The sequence below is a fragment of the Tripterygium wilfordii genome, chromosome 1 (assembly GCF_013401445.1).
Source record: "Tripterygium wilfordii isolate XIE 37 chromosome 1, ASM1340144v1, whole genome shotgun sequence".
Lineage (NCBI taxonomy): Eukaryota > Viridiplantae > Streptophyta > Magnoliopsida > Celastrales > Celastraceae > Tripterygium > Tripterygium wilfordii.
Window position 1 is genome coordinate 9147371 of NC_052232.1, and position 14965 is coordinate 9162335.

Here is a 14965-nt window from a genome sequence, read left to right on the forward strand (position 1 = left end):
ATGAACCTATTTTTCATATGGTATCTATCTCCACTTTTAAATGTCAATGTTATATTTACCTGGATAGGTGAATGTAAATTATGTAATTTGTAAACCATGTGGGGAAGGGGAAAAGGAATTCTTAGAGTAACAATCATGCATGCTAACCAATTGATTTTTGATGGTATTTTGTTTAACATATATTTATGATTTGTAGTCCAAAACAGGAAAATTGTGCCCAAAATTGACTTGAAACATTTGTCCATTCAGGCTAGAAAAAAATTCTCAATTTCAGGCTACATTGTATAAAATATGATGAGCGCCATATGCACTCCATTTTTAATTAAATATACCTCACTTTAGTGCCTTTGGCATAATGTCATTGCAAAACTAGAGCATCCCATTTGTTGATATGTTTTACAATGAAGACACGCCACACAGGCTAACAGACAAATTCAAAATGAAAACTAATAGAACAGTTTCCAGGGTCTCAAAGTGCCAGCCACACAAGGAAATCATGTCTCAGAAATCCTTCAAAAATGGTTATCATGAGAATGCTTCCTGTGCTCCCTATCAACATGACCACCCCGAGCCATCCGGTGTCCATCTTCTATGGTATCATGATTGTTAGAAAGGTAATCATGTCGTTTCTTTCCTTCCAACTGTCTATCAGCTGGGCTCCCAACTTTCCTCTTCCGGCTGTTCGGCATGGGGGAAGCATCATCTATCATTTCTCCCTCTTCTGCATTTTCAGTTTCTAGACCCCTTGATGACTGCCCTTTCCTGCCAACATGGTTTCCATCTCCAATTTCCCCTCGGTCCAGTCGTCGGTCCTTAGTGCCATCTGAATTCCCAGTTTTATTCCAGCTCTGCCTTCCGTCCCTCTTGACCTCAGCTGCCAATTCAACCCCATCTTCTAGCTCCCTTTCAATGAGATCATCCTCATCCATAACATCTTTTTTCCGAGTTGTTTCCCCACGATATTTCTTCCTTTTCTCAAGTGCTGCCTTCACCTTATCCTTGTCAAACATTTTAATAGCATCCTTTGGGAAGTGGCCAAGTGGGCTCTCTCGTAGATCCAAGTTTCTTCCGACCACATTGTTGGACTTGCGTGATGTCCCATCATTTCTCCAGTCTCCCGCTTCTAGGACATCATTTCGGCCACCAGTTCTTTCTTGATCTTCACCCCTCATTTGCTCTGCCCCAGGTTTGGACCCATTAGGATATTCTCTCATGTTCTCCTTGTGATTCAAATGCTCAGGGTGCTGATCATCTTTAGTCTCTGAATCCAACTTGTGATCGGTAATAACACTGCCCATTTCAGTGTTCCCATTATCATTACTTAGGTTTTGTGAGGTTCTAGGCGCCACCCCATGGTTGTCTGAAGTTTCCGGTCGTGATGATAGTTGCTTTGAGGCATGCTCCTCATTCCCAACAGGAGCTTTTGTTGTGTCCCTATGACCTTGCTCACCACCGGCACTCCCTTCCGCTTCACTCCCCTGAGAAGGAAGAACTCTGTTTTGCTCATAAAGCTCCAGCATCTGATTACTAACCTCTGCAACACATAATAAGCACAAGGATAAATAAAGTATACACCAATGCAAACATCATTTGTTACGACAAAGGACAGCAACCAGTGGCCGCAACACACATGGCACTCTAACTGTGGCACTCTAACTATTAATAGTCACAGTTTCTGATGTATTTCAGATGACCTTGACCATCCACAGTAACGTTTTCTGCTACCCAACATCTTTTCAATTGGGTAACATGGCAACTAATAACCCCCAAAAGGAAAAGATAGCAACAATCCTCTATCTGGGGGTAAAAGACTTATGCAAGTCTCATAAGTGAATGCTACAAGCAAACAAGCAATGCAGCATTAGTGCCATGGGGCTGTTTAAATACTGTCCCAAAAGATACATAAGTTCTATTACAAAATAAGGGGCAGGACACCGACCCTCCAATTGGTGAGGGGTGACATCAAATTCTTGCCACCAAACCTTCTCACCATCCGATGGAAGCTTCACTTTGAGGAACTTGGCAGCAAGGAAAATGGCACCTGCCGCTATGTGATGGGGCTTAAATTGCAGGCAGAGCGATGTCCTCAGTCTGCAAGCCGCTTTCCAGTGTGTGAAGAAGAATAAGGAAGAGAGAGAGCATTATTTAAAGCTTGAAAAGAGTATGATAAGCATACCCATCATTAACAAAGTTCCATGCTACTTGAGCAAGGGCATTCTGCGCAACCTTAAATTTCTTTATTGCTTCAACAAGGGGCTTATAAGGGTGATGGAGATTGAGGTCAAAACCAAGAGTAGCAAGTACAACCCTCTCCCCAAGTAAAACAAGTTCCTTTTGCTGTTCGTATACTTCCTGCAAGTATAATGTGGATATGAGCAAATTACAGGCACAAAAATAACACAAACCACAAAAATAAACATACATAATCTGACGTCGCAAGGAGATGATTAACCAATGACGTAGCTGCACTAGGAAAGTAGATTCTGAGCTAGAACATTTGATTCAGGTGAAAGATAAAAAGGGAAGAAAAGAGAAGGGAGAGTGGTATATTCATCAAATAAAAGAAAAAGAGGAAGCATTCCACTGAAAATAGTAGCCTACAAGTTGCACATTTCTGAGAAGTGATTTGAATGAGCATAAAAATCATTCATCAGGTTTATAAATTACAGGGCTAGAAAATCTTTTTGCATGCAAACCGCCGCTCATGATTAGGCTAAATCATTCATAAAGGAAAACAAAAGGGAACTGCAGGTTTCATTGTCATGGAAAAGGAAGTGACGAAGATAGAACCCTAACTACACAAGGAAAGAGCATGAATGGGGTGTGGACAAGCGGGGCAAACATTCAACTCGGTGCACGCCATCCTACAAATAAACAGACAAAAGAACCATTATAGAAAGAACACAACACCTTTTGCTTGATCCTCTGTGCCGCCGCTGGATCCTTTTTGTTTATAATCTCGTAAGAGACAACAATCACATCTTTTAATGGACGAGGAGTCTCTTCCACCTTGCCAGCAAGGAACATACAGACTGTTGCAATGGTCTGTGAAGCAAACAAATATTGTTAGCAACATAATGATAAATTATCAATTCTACCTGACTTATTTTGTTTTTGCTCGACTCGTTCAGGCATAAATACATGGTTATGCATACATCAATAAAAAGGCCAAACATATAAGAGATTGAAACCACGAAATAGCATCTTCACAGTGCAAGGGTAGAACAGTGGACTCATGCTGTACCAGAAGTAGCAGTGTCAAAAACCTTGTATATTGAATTAACTAGAGTAAATGGGAATGACAAGATGCAGGGAATTTAGTAAGAAGCTATGAGCATTGAGTCATGTACTTCAACAATTTCATCAAAAAAATTTCCATTTTTCAGTCATAAATTCATAAGAGAAGTATCTCTCGTGTAAAGAAAACATAAATCACAGCGCTAATGCTGTTCCCACTGGAAGAGATTCCACATGAAACATTTTTTGTCCATGTCAGAGCATTGGTACCGATTTGCAAATATATCAAGCATGAGACCCATATGTCACGTTGACAGATCACCATAGGTAATGTTTGCAAATAAGTCTCACTCTTTGTTTTTGGAGCAAATATATCAAGCTCACAAAGAACTGCTCGAGCAACAAGTGCATCACATTCATGGGAAGGTGACAAAAACTTACAAGCAGAAGAAATTCTCGACAAGAGAGGGACACACCAATATGCGAACAGCCATCATGAAACCTAACACCTATAAAAAATGTAACTAACCCACCAACACTATTTAGGGAATATTACCCATTGATGATGCAGTTAAGGAAATCTTACCTTTCCGTACTGTTGTGAAAAATACCTATTCTTTTGCTCTTGCTCCCTATTACTACTACTATTACTACTTTCCTTCAGAAAATACTATTGGGTATTTCCATGAACAAAGAAATGTCATTGCTAAATCAAACATATACAATTTGTTGTTGTTGATCGGTTTTCTAAATAGTGCATTTATTCCAACACCATTTATAGGTGGATAGGCCAAGGCTGCAGCTGAACTGTTTTACAAAAATAAGGCAAAATACTTTGGCTTTTCGATGGACAAACTATACAAAGTTCAATGTCGGTTTTAGAAGGAGCTGTTTACTGGTGAAGTTTGGCATATAGGATCTTACACAAGCAGCACCCTTCTAAAATGTCCACGCTACTTAAACCTTTGCAAACAATGAGTCTCACAATAAACTCTGCATAAAGCAAGATGACTTACCAACTATTATTGCGTTATCATATGAACTATGCTTGCCATCTCATACCAACTATAAATCAATACACCAATGCACAGATGCATAACCTACCACCCATACAAGAACTACAAGTTCAGGTAGAACTGTGATTTCTGAAAAGTTTTCTAACGGCTTCAAAAAAAATAATTAGCAGTAAAAACTAACTTTTCTGTCATTCTTTGCATGCGATTGACGAATGAAGAACCGGTGACAAAAGATTATCGCTGTTGCAATTGTTACCTGGGGCCTGCATAAGAAATGGTTATATTCAAATTACTCCAGAGAGACAAAATTTCAAAAAAAAATATAATTCAACAAGCATTCCGATTCATAAGATCTATGATTCTCCCTAGAACATAAACAGTATATGATAGCAAAAAAACGAAGTTAATTTCAAATTCAGGGGACCATGCCAGAATGCTATGGAGGTAAAATCAGTAAGAAGTCCATAGGCTTTGGCAATTTATCTAGTACAACTAACACATAAACTATATCTCCCAAATCAACAGCTCATGTAGATTGTTGAGGCATATACCAAAAAACAAGAGGGGAAGAAAACTGAAAGGGTCAAGTGAATAGATCTCTAAATACAAAATCTATTACTGCTCAACAATTTAAAAGAATGAAATTTTCTGGACTTACACTTTTAACCTCATGCCCAAATCCTGCAAGAAGGTGCAGTAGGACTTGCGGAAGTAAGTCTCTTTCTTCAGGTCTATAACATCTCTTCTCGAAGGGGAGCTCTCTTCTATCTCCTTCCTCGAAAAATACCATCGACCCACTTCGTCTGGCTGCCTGTCAAGACTGTTCCTCGAATACCCACTGCCCTCAGACCCTCCCTGAACCTGATGCGAGGACTCCCCAGGTAACATCGCCGCCATGTGTGTATGCTTATCGAATGATATCTATCTATCGAAACAATCCAACAACTGCCAATCAATTAACAGGTTCAGATTGTCACAGTCCCCAAAAGCAGCAGCAATACGTCCATAATAAATATACCAGCAAAAAAACCCTAATATATCGAACTCCAAAATTGAGCATCGAACTTGTACCCTTTTGAATGAAGAGAGAATAAGAGAAATTACGTACCGACTAATGGAAGTGATCGACAAGAGAAAGAGAAGAAATCGAGTAGTTATTTAGAGGGAGACGACGAATCAATCGAGCTGTGTGGCTCGGGCCTTCTCTTCTATCTACGTTCGCTTCTACTGAGAAAAGCTCCCCTTTCTTCCTCACACATTCGGCTTTCCCTTCGCTTTATTTTCCTTTCAAAGTGTCGGCTTATGTTGTTACTTGGTGTAGAAAGATGGTATCAGACCGTAGGAAAGAGAGGAAGAAAAGGCCCAACAATACAAAAACGCGTAAAGAAGTAGGCCCACTAAAGCCCATCATTATAAACGCCCTTGGTTAAGTAAACGACAATTAGCAAGCCCACGAATCAGCCCAACCAAGCCCACTTATGGGATACTTTGCACGGCATCTTAATTCAAGAGAGAATCAAAATATTTTAATATCATCTCATATATCGTACGTTGAGCATGCTAGTTTTGTTCAAATTCTTAGCTCAAACAAATTTAATATATTGTCCGTTCTAGGCTATGGCCCTCATGGATTTATTTTTCATGGGTTGTCGCTAGTAGCGGATTCAAGATTCGAATTTACTGGGGACACAACTACACAATGGGAATCCAAGGTCAGTGCCTCCAACATTTTTTTTGAAGATTATTTATGTAACACAAAGATAATGGGCCTATTATATATTTAATGGGGGCATAATATTTTTTTACTCATATATATAATGGATCTCACATAATTTTGGCTATTGCTATTGATTTTTACTTTTTAGCCCCATAAAATATATCTTCAATTTGAGAGGAATTGAGTTTTGTTTATAAACTACTCAGCTAGATTATGTCAAACCAATATGAGATTTTTAATTTTAATAAATTTAGTGGTAGAATAACCTACCCTCGGGCCACGACAATGGCATCTTGGGTTCGATTTCCATGGGATGGGTGAGAGATTGCCTTTTGCATGGGCTTGAACTTAAAAATAAAAATGTATTTAACATTAAAATAATCTCAATACTAATTAGGGTTGATAGTATTCCTTTAACAACTCGTTAAGCAATCACAAAAGGCCAATAATCATCGTGCCTGGTTGGAACTTTGCCATAACAAGCACAAACACAATCAATCCAAACACCACCACCGGCGACCATCCCTCCGACACGAAGAAGCTCTTGAGAGTCCGACCAAACCAACCACCACTTCTTCGAATAAAACTGAGGCACGGCGACCGAACATCTCTTGACGACAAATATTGTAAGACTAGGACCGACGCCAATGAGAGGGGAAGGACAACCCATGCAGCCTTGGCTTTGATGCTTCTCGCCATTGATTCATAAGACAACCATATTGGCATCACATTGAATGCCAATGCCATTGTTAATATTATCAGAACTGGATATGCCACTGGATCTAGCCCTAGCATCCTCAACAATTCCCAGATTTTGCCTCTTCTTCTACCCATCTTCATCTTCTTGTCTCTCTGCCTGGCGCAGTTGCACTCTCCTTTTCAGACTTGACACACAAGGAACCTTATTTGTCTTGAGCATGATGAGAATATATTGACAGATTTTTATCAAACTAGGGTTTCTATGGCCTGTATGAAATCCTGGCTTATTGGGATTTTTTTTTAATTGGAATTTTGGATTAATGGGCTTTTTAAGCATATCATATGTCTTGGGCCTCTAAAAATGGCTTGGGTTGTCAAGACTCATATCTCACATCGATTTGATATAACCCAACTGAATAGTTTATAACTAAAGCAAAGCTCCTCTCACATGGAAGACGTGTTTTCTTACCTAAGTACCAATGACGAAAGCCCATGAAGAACAAATCCGTGAGGACATGTGATCCATAATGGACAATAATATCTTCAATGTAAGGAGAGCTGAAAATTTCAACATGGGTCTTTATATATCATAAAAATTCACATCCTCATATATGCCAGCAATACCACATAGGGTCTCTATATATCATAAAATTCACATCCTCATACATGTCAACAATACTAGCTACAGGCCGAAACCCAACTCAGTATAGACCCAGGAAAAGACCTTGTTGACATGTTAAGGACGGGTTTACCCATATAAACTACTCGGTTGAGACTTACCGTGGTATTTTTTTTTTTGTTTTAAACACTAGAGTACTCTAGATTACCTGCAATATGACTAATTGGGCTGTGTGTTAAAGGGTCTATCAAAAGAGTGTACGATCCAACCAAACCTTGGCTAATCAAAAGGGCACGAAATAAAATATTTTTTATTAGGTGGACAAGAATCCTTGTTCATGAAATAAGTGGAGGATTTCGATTACATTAGATGACCCCATTAGCATTAATTACCATTTACCAATCTGTGATTTTGTCCAACTGAAAGCGATTCATATATATATATATATATATATATTACTGTTTTTCATACCAAATGTGTAAATCTCATATATGAGAGTCAAAGATTGACTGCTGGTTGTGTAAGCACCATACACATAATATCCATCAAATATTATTTCAAACTTTCCCAAGATATTTGGTCAAATGATGGATTGCATCATGAGAATGACTTGATGTCCTTTAATTCAACATTTGTTGTTTTTTTGGACAAAATCGATTCATATTGTTTGACATTTCTATGATTAATTTCTTCGGACAAGGATGACTTGGCATGTGAACAATATTGGTTAACTATAGTTTAAGTCAAATGGCTAATTAATTAGCTTACTATATAGAATATTAAATGTTTGTATATATTGCCGTAGTTGCCTATTTCACAAAAAAAGAAAAAAAAAGACTTGGGGGTTCATGAACTTAATCTCTTTTATTGCATAAAAATAATACATATCAATATATATATAGCTCATTTTCCTACACCTTGATCTAGAAGGGTGTCCGGACTTTGGTACTATAGTCCTTTTGGGACCAAATTTCAACATAACGAATTTAACAATGTGTTTTTTTGTTTAAATTTTTTTAAACTACATAAAACCTTTCTGGTTCAATCTGAAAATTGGGATCATCAATAGTCAATGATCAACTATAAAATCCATAATTAATTTCTTCGGACAAAATGACTTGGCATATGCACATTGGCTAACTAGTTAAGTAAAATCCATAATTAATTATTAGTTAACTATATAGAATATTTTATGTTGGTATATATTGTCCTAGTTGCTTATTTCACAAAAAGAAAAAGAAAGACTTGGGGTTCACGACCTTAATCTCTTGTATTTCATTAAAATAATATATATTTCCATAGCTCATTTTCCTAATTTCCTCTTCTTCTTTACATGTTTAATATAGACCTTGATTTAGAAGAGTGTCCGGAATTTGATGTAACCCTTTTGAGGATCAAATTTCAGCCTAATGAATCTAGCATTATACTTTTTGTTCACTTTTTTTTTTATAAACTACAGAAGACCTCTCTTGTCCGATCTAAAAACTGGGATCATCGATAATTCTTTTCATGTTTAATACAAACCTTGATTTAAAAGGCTGCCCGAGGTTTGGTGTAGCCCTTTTATGATCAAATTTCAACCTAACGAATCTAACAATATATTTTTTGTTCAGTTTTTATTTTTAAACTACAGAACACCTCTTTGGTCCGATCTAGAACTTGGGATCATCAATAGTCAATAGCCAACTATAAAGAAAACCATGATATTATGATTACTTAATATAAATCATTTTTTAACGACTAACATAAACAGTATTGGCGGCTAAAACCGAAATTCAGTGTTTTTTTCTTCTCTAAAGAAAAAAAGAATTTTGGATTGGGCTTCTCAGTTCTCTCTGGTCTTGTTTAAATATATATTTAAATAAAAAAATAACGAATAAACTGGAGATTTTATTTATTTATTTATTTTTGTACTATTTGAGTCAGTCTGTCTTTTATCATCTCTTATATAAACTGCGCACGCACACTCTCTTTTCACGATTTCTTCTCTCTGAGTCATTCCCTGTAATGGCGGACTACTAGGAATAAGATCTCTTCAACCCCTAACTTTAATCGAACTAGGGTTTCCAGCAACAATTCATAGCAAAACGAATGGATCCGGAATCTGTGTCCGGGTCTGGGGAATCTCGTCTGGTATGTTTTCACTTTGAGTTTCAAAGAGCGCTAAATTTTGTCAATTATTGTCTTCTTACAGTAAAGTTTGATCCTTTACTAACCATACTGTACATGAATTGTTTTCTTCATCTTTCTTTTTTTTTTTCTTTTCTTGTGGTATGGTTGCCAAGAAACCGTAGTGCAGAGATTTTTGAGTAGTTTGATTGATGTATTCTCTTGTATGCGAGCATTAGAGAGTGAAATCTTCTCGTTTAGTGCGGCTAACTTGAAAGTTGAGTATCAGACTTCAGCATCCATATGCGTATGTATGTAATTTGTCATATCAATTTGTCCTGTCTTCAGTGTTTCTGTTTTATTGATAGTTTGGTGGAATAAGTTTTTCCTGTCTTCAGTGTGAAATCAATTTGTCCTGTCTTTCTTGATTCTTGTGGTTTGTTTTATTGATTTTTACGGAATCCCGTTTGTTACCTGAAAACTACGACACATTGACACTTGTATTATTGCAGAAGTGGTATAAGACAACCCTTTGTCTGGCATACCAGAGTTTGGGTGTTGTATATGGTGATCTAAGCACGTCGCCAATCTATGTTTACACGAGTACATTCTCCGGGAGGTTGAGTCTTCACGAGGAAGATGATGAAATTCTTGGGGTCCTTTCATTGGTTTTCTGGACTTTGACTTTAATACCTCTCTTTAAATACATAATATTTGTACTGGGAGCAGATGATAACGGCGAAGGTGCTTTCAAAGATCTATAAGTCCTTCAACTTGTTTATCTAAACACATATATGCACTTCATATGGACTTTAAACATATCACTACCGCAGGTGGAACTTTTGCTTTGTATTCATTGCTTTGTCGGCGTGCAAAGTTGGGCCTTTTGACTGCTTCCTGTGTACCAGATGATGACTCTTGTGCTCAAGACCCTGGACCATCTGTCGAGGATACAAGAACCAGCTCTCTTTTAAAGGAGTTTTTTGATAAGCATCAAAGTTCTAGAATCCTATTGCTGTTAGCTGTGCTCTTGGGGACTAGTATGGTCATTGGTGATGGCATCCTAACCCCGTCAATGTCTGGTATTCTTTCTTTTCTGTCTTATTATTCTTTCGTATTCTTCTGAGTTGAATTATGAGCTTGAATTGAGATGTCTAAGGAATAATCATATGTTTTTATTTCCTGAATTCTCCCTCTTATGACCCTAATTTGACGGGACTGTAAGTTGTATAAGGCCTTCAATTTTTGTTCTCTATTGAAAGCAAGGATTGGCAAGTCCTTAATTGGTTACTGGCAGGTGAAATTTTTTATTTTTTTGTTTTTTAAGATCTAAATTCTGGTTTTTTTTTTTAACCATGGGGTCAGCATAGGTAGAGGACATGCATTCTGTTTCTAATTGACATAGCTTCCCTTTTGTAAGATGATCTCTTTCTGCAATTATAAATGAAAATTTATCTTTGGTTTACTGTTAACAATTAATTCTTTTCGGTTTACAGTCCTTTCCGCAGTTTATGGCATCAAAGTAAAGGCAGCCAGTCTACATGAGAGTAAGTTGAAAGTAATGTTTCCTATTTTCCTTTAGGGGAACAAAACGTGTCTTATTGGTTTCATTATATTAATTAATGCATTTTCTTCTATACCTAATTTATCAAGTACATTTCTTCCTGCAGATTATACTGTATTAATTGCTAGTGCAATTTTGGTGGGTTTGTTCGCGCTTCAGCATGTTGGAACGCATAAAGTTGGCTTTCTATTTGCTCCAATCCTGTTAGCTTGGTTGTTATGCATTAGCGGGGTTGGGATGTACAACATAGTGCACTGGAACCCCGACATTGTCAATGCTCTTTCTCCATACTATGCGTATAAGTTTTTCCAAAAGACTGGAAAAGATGGATGGACCTCCCTTGGGGGTATCGTCCTTTGTGTTACAGGTTCGTTCATCTGCCCCTTTATGATACATTATTCATTTTAGGTGAAAAGGTTCTCAGGATGAGTGTGAATAGTTTACTTTTTCTGATCAGGGGCAGAGGCCATGTTTGCTGATCTTGGCCATTTCTCTCATCTTTCTATCAGGGTAAGTTTTCCTCTGTCCTTGAAATCTGTCTAATGGTTTGGTAATTAATCACATATTATCACATTGCTGCTATCCTGTATTTGGATAATGAAGTTACTCGAACACCTTTTATGTATGAATGCATCATTTTGATCCCTTTGCTGGTCAATTGGTGTGCACGAATGCCTCTTTTTGTTCAAGTCAATTACTTGTCATTTATTTTGTCAGTAACAACCCTTGCCTGATGTACAGATTGCATTCACTGCAGTTGTCTACCCTTGCTTGATCCTGGCATATATGGGTGAGGCTGCTTATCTTTCTAAGCACAAACAGGACCTTCAGAGAAGCTTCTACAAAGCCATTCCTGGTAAGATCTTTGTCAGTTTCTTTGCCCAGTGGACAATTGGATCTAAGCAATGGATTTTGAACTAATTTATGTTGTATTATCAAGAGTGGAAAAGTGGGTACAAATTTTTTTTGTATTGGCAATACTGGTTCTGTATATAATGCCATATGGCCCCATAAACTTATTTGGGGTATAATTTTCTTGACTAACATGGTAAAAACTTTTACTGCCTCCTTTCTTTTTTAGCAAGTGATGCACTTTTGGGAGGTTTCACTTCGAATAATTTCATTTCATGTTCCACCTCCCAAATGTGTGGATTTCAGTGACATAAATTTCTCATAGATTCAAGAGTATATGTTTTGATTTAGTTGAGGAATTTAAAAATTGATTATTCAAACTATTTTGTTGCAAGCAAAGAGAAAAGTGAAGTCAGTGGTATTTAGCATGAAACTTCCATGCTGGAACCCACTTTAATAATACGACTCTTATTTTTATTAGGTGCCAATATTTTAGTTTTTCAATTGACTTCATTGTTATTTATGTTTGAGATTGATGTACGCGTGCTGATTATGATTGATTATCCAGGAAAAAAAGTGTGTTTTCCTCCTCGTCTGTAATTTTTCTGTTTTTCTCCCCTTTCAGAGGCTGTATTTTGGCCAGTATTTGTAATTGCAACTCTTGCAACAGTAGTGGGAAGTCAGGCAATTATCTCTGCCACTTTCTCAATTATCAGCCAGTGTAGAGCACTGAGATGCTTCCCTCGTATCAAGGTGATTCATACATCAAGTCAAATACATGGGCAGATTTACATACCAGAGGTGAACTGGATGTTGATGGTTTTATGCCTAGTTGTTGTAATTGGCTTCAGAGATACAGATGCGATAGGCAATGCATATGGTACATGCTCCTCTCTCTCTCTCTCTCTCTCTCTATCCCCCCCCCTTGGCGTTTGGTAGTTTGTTAAATATATACTTCTCCTGTCTTACCAGGCCTTGCTGTTATCACTGTGATGTTTGTTACCACCTGCTTGATGTTTCTCATCATTATAATGGTTTGGAAACGAAATGTTCTAGCAGCGGTTGCTTTTGTAGTTGTTTTTGGATCTGTGGAGTTCCTCTACTTTTCTGCCTGCATTGCCAAAGTCCACAACGGGGCCTGGCTCCCTCTTGTTTTCTCCCTAGTACTCATGTCTGTGATGGGAATCTGGTATTATGGTACTTTGAAGAAGCATTCCTATGAAATACATAACCGGGTATCCTTGGAGACACTTCTACGCCTGGGTCTGAATAATGGTGTAAATCGTATACCTGGGATTGTCCTAATATACTCTAATGTGGTCACAGGGGTACCACCAATGTTTGCCCACTTTGTAACCAACTTTCCCACCTTCCACCAAATCCTCATGTTTGTTACCATTCAGACTCTGACAGTTCCTAATGTTCTTCCCCATCAGCGATATCTTATCAGCCGCATTGGCCCACCTGAGTTTCGTATATATCGGTGCATAGTCAGGCTTGGCTACAAGGATGCTAGGCAGGATGCTCATTCCTTTGAGAGTAATCTGATCGACTCTTTGGTCAACATCTTGTCATGCCCTGGTGATGATTTCATTGATGGAGAGGAAACAACTGTGGATCAGCTGCAGCAGTCTAATCCAGTGGTGGATGGGATTACTGTGAGACATGAGAATGGAAATGGGTTAAACCGGAGGACGGTCAGATTTCGTGGTGGTATAAATATTGAGGAACTGAAGGACCTAGCGAGGGCTAGAGAAGCTGGTGTTGCATACATGATGGGCAATGTTGGTGTGGTGGCCAGCGACGCTTCTTCGTATTGGAAGAAGTTTGTCATTGATATTGTGTATGGCTTCTTACGACAGAACTGCCGGCGTCCTTCAACTGCGCTTGGGGTACCACACACTTCTCTCATCGAAGTAGGGATGGTCTATCGTGTATAAAATTAGGTGAAGAAATTTTCTTTTTTACGGCATTAGCTTGAGTTAGGTAATAGAAGATTCAAAGATGATGTAGAGGAGTTGAAATGGGGAATCGATATCACGCTTCCTGATCATAGGAAAACTAATGATAAATTGCTTTATAGGATCAAACTGACTGTTGTAGGAGACTTGCAGTATCCTGGGTTTCATTTGTTAGGGTTGCAACTCTCATGAAAAGTAGATAGATGGAGCTGCTTTACCCAACAACGAAGATGAAAAGTTCTTTAACACCCAATTCTGTATTGTCTTTTTTCCATCTCACACCAGTAATTATATCAAGAACAAAAAACTGGAAGAAAGAAAAGGTATTTTACAATAAATTTGGAAAATTAATCACTCTTTACATGCAGAGAATTTAAAGGAACACAAACAAAAAAAGAAAAAAGAAATAAATAATCTTTAGATGAGGGATTGGAGATGGAGCTTAAACATTTGCAGAGTTGTTGAAAAGCTTGGTGTGTGCAGGAGGAGGTGAAGGATAAGAGGTAGCAGCCTCAGCTGCAGAACCAGGAGGTGGAGTGGGGACTCCATAGACCTGAGCATTGGTGCGGACATCTTGTCTTCCTCTGGCTCTTCCCAGGAAATAACAGCCGAACCCAAGCAGTAAGCAGAAGAGAATCAATGGCAGAGAAATCACTACTACCAGACCCATCTTTGGCCTTCAAATCTCTATCTAATAAAACAAACTTCACACCTTGACTTGAGCGGAGAATCTGAGAGTGGGAGAATATGTAGGGATGGAAGGAGAAGGAGAGGGAGGTTTGAGTTTCTTCTGTCCAGAAGAAACCTGTTTGGGGATCATTTAATAATGAGTCCAGGAAGGAGGCTAAACGTTCAAGATTGTAAGGGCAAATGCAATGGGAATGAATTTGTTGGGCCAACATTTTTGTTGGCCCGGTCCCACCTCTATTACACAAAAAGTCAAGTCAAACACGTATTCTAATACAGCCACATCAGCAAAACACAAATTTCTATACACTTTTTCTTCCCACACACTTTCTCTTTCCACCCAACCCAACAACATTCCATTCCTCCATATTATCCACAACAAAACTACACCAAAACATCAAATATCAATACATCCACATCAGCAAAACACTTATCCCAATACAGCCACATAAGCAAAACACATTTTACAATACAGCCACATCAGCAAAAGACAACATCTTTGTT

General features: G+C 38.1%; 3 protein-coding genes across 5 annotated transcripts; 1 reads left to right on the top strand and 2 right to left on the bottom strand.

The window, feature by feature from the left end:
* Positions 1-244: 244 nt before the first annotated feature.
* Positions 245-5565, bottom strand: LOC119995082 (cyclin-T1-4-like). 3 transcript variants are annotated; one of them, XM_038841474.1, is made up of 7 exons: positions 5362-5565; positions 4912-5198; positions 4510-4516; positions 2911-3045; positions 2177-2352; positions 1940-2091; positions 245-1534 (listed from the first exon to the last, which is right to left on the bottom strand). In XM_038841474.1, the coding sequence occupies exons 2-7, from the start codon at positions 5148-5150 to the stop codon at positions 513-515; spliced, it is 1731 nt and encodes a 576-aa protein (XP_038697402.1). In that variant the 5' UTR covers positions 5151-5198; positions 5362-5565; the 3' UTR covers positions 245-512. The 3 variants fall into 3 exon arrangements, with proteins under 3 accessions (XP_038697402.1, XP_038697394.1, XP_038697387.1); XM_038841466.1 differs by having other exon boundaries at positions 281-1534; positions 4435-4516; positions 4912-5178; XM_038841459.1 differs by having other exon boundaries at positions 281-1534; positions 4435-4516.
* A 3690-nt stretch (positions 5566-9255) lies between these two features.
* On the top strand, positions 9256-14170 carry LOC119995902 (probable potassium transporter 13). Its single transcript, XM_038842714.1, has 9 exons — positions 9256-9421; positions 9910-10141; positions 10231-10479; positions 10894-10944; positions 11068-11328; positions 11419-11471; positions 11703-11817; positions 12439-12693; positions 12786-14170. The coding sequence occupies exons 1-9, from the start codon at positions 9380-9382 to the stop codon at positions 13751-13753; spliced, it is 2226 nt and encodes a 741-aa protein (XP_038698642.1). The 5' UTR covers positions 9256-9379; the 3' UTR covers positions 13754-14170.
* On the bottom strand, positions 14006-14580 carry LOC119996701. The gene has a single exon (XM_038843729.1). It carries the CDS (start codon positions 14442-14444, stop codon positions 14217-14219), a length of 228 nt encoding a protein of 75 aa, XP_038699657.1. The 5' UTR covers positions 14445-14580; the 3' UTR covers positions 14006-14216.
* Between the last annotated feature and the right edge of the window lie 385 nt (positions 14581-14965).